At 39.2% G+C, this 4,960-nt stretch overlaps 1 protein-coding gene across 1 annotated transcript; it reads right to left on the bottom strand.

Moving 5' to 3' along the window:
* Positions 1-2,018: 2,018 nt before the first annotated feature.
* On the bottom strand, positions 2,019-2,701 carry LOC108769967 (THAP domain-containing protein 4). The gene is made up of 2 exons (XM_018521225.1): positions 2,447-2,701; positions 2,019-2,210 (listed from the first exon to the last, which is right to left on the bottom strand). The coding sequence occupies exons 1-2, from the start codon at positions 2,597-2,599 to the stop codon at positions 2,019-2,021; spliced, it is 345 nt and encodes a 114-aa protein (XP_018376727.1). The 5' UTR covers positions 2,600-2,701.
* Between the last annotated feature and the right edge of the window lie 2,259 nt (positions 2,702-4,960).

Genomic DNA, 4,960 nt, shown 5'->3' with positions numbered 1-4,960 from the left:
TCCTATAATATATTATATTATAAATAATTTTTGTCTCTTGCAGTTTTTCTGTAAAGTTGATGGTATTATATTTGAGTAAAAAATTATTCAAGACTAATATTTTGCAATTTTTAGTAATTAATATCTTGTTAACTATTGCGAAAATTGCAAAATGGTAGAGGACTTTTCGACTCAGTTTAATCCGCTCTATGAATACAAAAGTGATTGGCAAAAAAGATCGGGATACCCTGTACAAGAATACGCCGAGCGGCCGAGAAGATACATTTTCGGTTTTCGGTCGCTTGTAACGAGCGACTAGCAGAGAAAGCGAGACAACGAGATAGAGCGGCCCGAGGAGCGGCCGTCCTTTACCCGCATGTGTTTACGATTTACTGGTAGAGCCATGATAAAAATACAAGGGTATGCTCATCAATTGTCTAAAACTCGTTCAGCTTGCGCATGTCCTTGCTTACGTCATATTCGGGTACGCGTTGATTGGTCGGTTCTGATTCGGGTGCAATCGGTGGTTATCGGTCGTAATTTATCATGGCGTCCATGGCGTAGTGCACGTTGTCATCGGTAGAAGTTAATGTTAAAAATATTTTCACGATGACCTGCATAGTGAAAGGATGCGGCAATTATATGAAAAAAACAAAAAAAACTGAGGGAAGTAAAATTAAATATTTTACCTTTCCAAAACAATCTGAAATTGCTGAACAGTGGCGTAAGCCACTCGTTGTGACGTAAGCAAGGACAAAAATCTGATTGGTCATGCGCATGAGCATACCCTTGTCTTTTTATCATGGGTAGAGCGAAAAGAACGGGCGCTGCCTCTCGCTGCCTCGCTCGCTCTCGCGGCTGACTCGATGCCGGTAGGTGGGGGTAAAAGTGGTGGGGCTGGATTCCGTGTTGCCGGGGAGCCAAATGTGCATCACTGGTCGAGGAGTGAGTTAGTCGAAACCGTTCGGAGCGGCAGGATAAGCGCGAGATCGAGTGAGGCTACCCTCCAAAGGACGTGAAGGGGTTTCGAGCGGGACCGTTTTAATCGCGGGCCGGAAAGTCAAGGGCGATAAAGCGAACGGGAGCTCACCTCCACGCGGATAGTCAAGTGATGAGTAAATACCGGAATTACGGGAATTGTGAATAATAAGCGACGTGCGTATCTGGCGGAGCATCCCAGAGCGGCGTTATTTGAATAATTGTGAAATGTTTAATAAGTGATGTGCGTATCTGGCGGAGTATCCCAGAGCGGCGTTACGCGGATAATTGTGAAATGTTGATAAAGATGCTTCGACTAATAAACTATTATTGTGAATTTCCTGCAACATAAAGACTTATTTTTCAATGAAACCTTTCCCTCTACGAGTAAAGGAAGTCGGAGTAAGCCGATCACATAGCGCAAGGAAGTGGAGATACTGACGACCAATTAACTCAACGAAGAATACCTTCTCCTTTGGAGGTCAAAAGGAGTGGCGACCGTGGTACATTAATTATTCAGGGACCGAACGATAAGTAGAGGGCTTCGAGTTCGGTTACAATATATCCTGAAAGGCCGCATCGCCACGAATAATTTGAGCTAAAAAAATTTTTAATCGGTCAAGCCGTTTTGGACATACGAGTGGTTGAAAAGTGATGATTTTCATGAAAAATGAAGTAACGTCTTCTCCTTTTCTGTCCGCAATCACATGCACCTCTCTTGTCTTTCACCTTTCACTCACACCTTCACCAACTTCGACCAACTCCACCCCCTCGCGCCATCCCTTCTCCTTCTCCACCACTCACCCCCAATTTTTCGCCCTATCTCACTTTCTTTCGTCCTCTCTCACCCCCTTTCGTCATCTCTCACCCTCGCCTGCTGAAAGTGTCTGATGGTCACTCAGGGTTGTGACCTTGACATTGTGAGTGAAGGTCGTACGAATTTTTTGGGATAACTTTGTAATGCGTGATGGGTGACTGCTACAATCTTCGGAAGGTTGTTCGATGTGATGACCTTCATAATGTGTGGGAGAGTCAAGATCATCGGAGATCAACTGTCCATTTTAATTTTTTTGGGCAAGATTTGGGTTCTCGTCCATCTTGACAGTTTGCACTGATTGTATTAATTCAGTATTTTGTCCGGATGCAACAATTGTTTCAAGACATGACTCAAACATATTTGGAATTGCATTACATTTCAGGATTCTTTTACCATCACTTCGTGGTTTTTCCCACATTTCCGGTGAAAAATGAATCTGAAATATAAAAAATAATATTCATTTCATATTATATAAGATATTCAATATAAGCTGATATTTAGAAGAGTAGTTTAAAGTATCTTTAGATACTATACAGTTCCTTTCATTGACTGCAAAGAATCTGAAGATAGTTTAATCTGAATTTCAAATAGTCTAATCTGAATAAATATAAGATTTGACTATGAATAGTGGCCTATAGGAAATTGGCTGTTAAGTAAATGTAAATATCATACCTCACAAATACAGCTACAATCCGTGGGTACCCAATTCGCTCGTGGAATAATCGCTGCCCATTGAGCCCTTCTGTCTGGATTTCTTGGGAAATGTTTCATCATAAATCCTTTAGCAGCCGAATTTTTACATTTTGGCAACCAGCAGCCTGGCATTGTTATCTAGATGTTACCTATAACTATAATTGTTTACTTATGCGTTATAAAGTCATGTACACTATAGGTTAGGAATATGCCTACGTTACAATATTTTCAATTACCACATCAATTTTATAACTTATACAACATAATATTTTATAATAATATTGAATCATTATTACCTAAATTTAGTAATTTGTACTTACAACATGTACAAGTATCACATATATCACATATGGTGGTCACTGGTCCGCCATATTCTTGCAAATGCTCGGAGTTCGCGCATCTCTTACTTGAGGATCTCTAGTTCTGAGCAGCTTATTAGCTTTATTTTGTGAATACCTAGAGTTCCTAATACATAAAAAACAATTTTGACATACAACAAAATTTATTTTAAAAAATTAAAAAATTTTGAAAAAATTATACAATAGTTATGTCACATTAATTGTCGTTCTGTCTATTTCGAAGAGTTCTAAGCGATTAAAATCAACACAGACCCAAAAATAAAAGAGATATGTACTTAAAACAAAATTTGAAAAATTGGATGCAATAGCACATATCTCCTTATGTAGCTATCCAATATCATTTTCACCTAATACTTTTCGTTAGAGCTCGTCGAGAACTGCCTAGAACGCCGATCAGAACTATTCAGTACTCTCAAAAAATTTTCTCAAAAAAAGAGAAAATTTTTTTAGAGTACTCAGTAGTCCAACCATTTTCAATAATACCTGAATTTTCAATAATACCTGAAAATGAATTTCGTAAATATTATACTATTATAATAATTAGATAATTTGCGGAAGGAATGAATTTACACTAACGCGTTGAGGATGAGGAGTAAAAGAATGTACATATAGTGATGAGAAAAAAAATTTTTTTTTTTTTTAAATTACACTTATAACACTAATTTTTTTCTATTTTTTATTATCTTTTTTTTTTTGCGATCGATAGCGTTCGAATGCGATCGATAGCTCGAGCATCGCTAGCAGCGCTTTCTGAAAAAGAGAACAAGAAACTTTTTAATCACTATTCGCTTTTTCAGCGGAGAATAAAATGCATTAGCACTAGTCATTCTAAATGCGATACCTTATGGCTTATATTTTGATTGCGCTGATGATGATGAGGAACACGCTGGCGACTTTGATGTTTTTTCGCCAGGACATTCCTAATATCTCGGGTTTTCCTTCGATGGTGGTGGTGGACTTGGTGGACCTTACTGGAAAGGACCCCTTTCGCTCGGCCGATTTTCGGTGTATATTCTTTTACTCAATCCATGTCTTATCGCTCGTAATCGAAGGTTACGATTGAATGAAAAAAGCTTTGTACACTGTTTATATACACAGTCAGATCGGTGACATGTCGCAACGCGCTAAGAGAAGCGCAGATATTTCGGCTGCTAAACATAACTCTGCTACAGTAAAAAATGAAAGTGAACTCCAGTGAAATGGTACTCCAGTGAAAAATATGAAGAGCCACTCGAGGTGTAACCTTATCCACTTTTTAAAGAAAATGTGACCCAATAGACAAAGGGACAAAGAAGTCACAAATGAAATATATAATAGATTATAAGCACTCAGTTCCACAGTTGACGTTCTGGAAGACGAACGAATCAGTCGCAACAAGAGCAGCGTGAAAAGTATAGCTAATCATCGTGCGAACGTCATGGATATAGCGGACATAGCCGAGAATACTGAAAACGTGTGATTTTACGGAAACGTTCGCGAATATTTGAGATGAAGTGTGTTTATAATAAAAATAGAAGAAGAAAATTTGGAAGTAGATTTTGAGGAGATAATGGACCAAGATTCCGACGAAGAATCCGTGTTATCCAACGATACTGGTTTTGCCAGTGACGCGAGCGAGTACGATACGGATCTTGAAGAAAAATTTGTGCCATCTCCGGAAATCCGTGCACTGAACGGCCGTACCAAAGCACTGCATGATCTAGTGCTATTATACGACGGGTGGTGCTGTAACTGTATGTGCCCCATGCATGGTCCTTTTGTCTGATGTCGACGCTGTGAGAATGCATTTTTTAAGAAAGCACGATATCGATTATATCGATGCGCTAAGCGGCCGGTTTTGCACGAATTGCAGAGTGACATTGTACACTATATTTCCGTGCAACAGATGCCCACAGTGCACAAATTAAAAACTATTGTGAACAGTAATGTGAACAGTATTATGAACGAAACATGGATGTACGGTATACTAGAAAAGATTCGATACGCGTTCTAGGAAAATCCGCGACAAAGAGAGACACAAGTGTGCGAATATCACCGGTGCAATTCCTACGCGATCGAGAGTTAGAAATATGCAGCCAGCGTGTCATGGAACAGGCAAAAATTTGCTGCCAACCCATTCATTCCTGGCCTTTAT

This window comes from Trachymyrmex cornetzi, unplaced genomic scaffold (assembly GCF_001594075.2).
Source record: "Trachymyrmex cornetzi isolate Tcor2-1 unplaced genomic scaffold, Tcor1.1 scaffold974, whole genome shotgun sequence".
In the NCBI taxonomy this organism is placed as follows: domain Eukaryota; kingdom Metazoa; phylum Arthropoda; class Insecta; order Hymenoptera; family Formicidae; genus Trachymyrmex; species Trachymyrmex cornetzi.
Note: the sequence above shows the minus strand (reverse complement) of the source record. Positions and strands in the feature narration are given on the sequence as shown.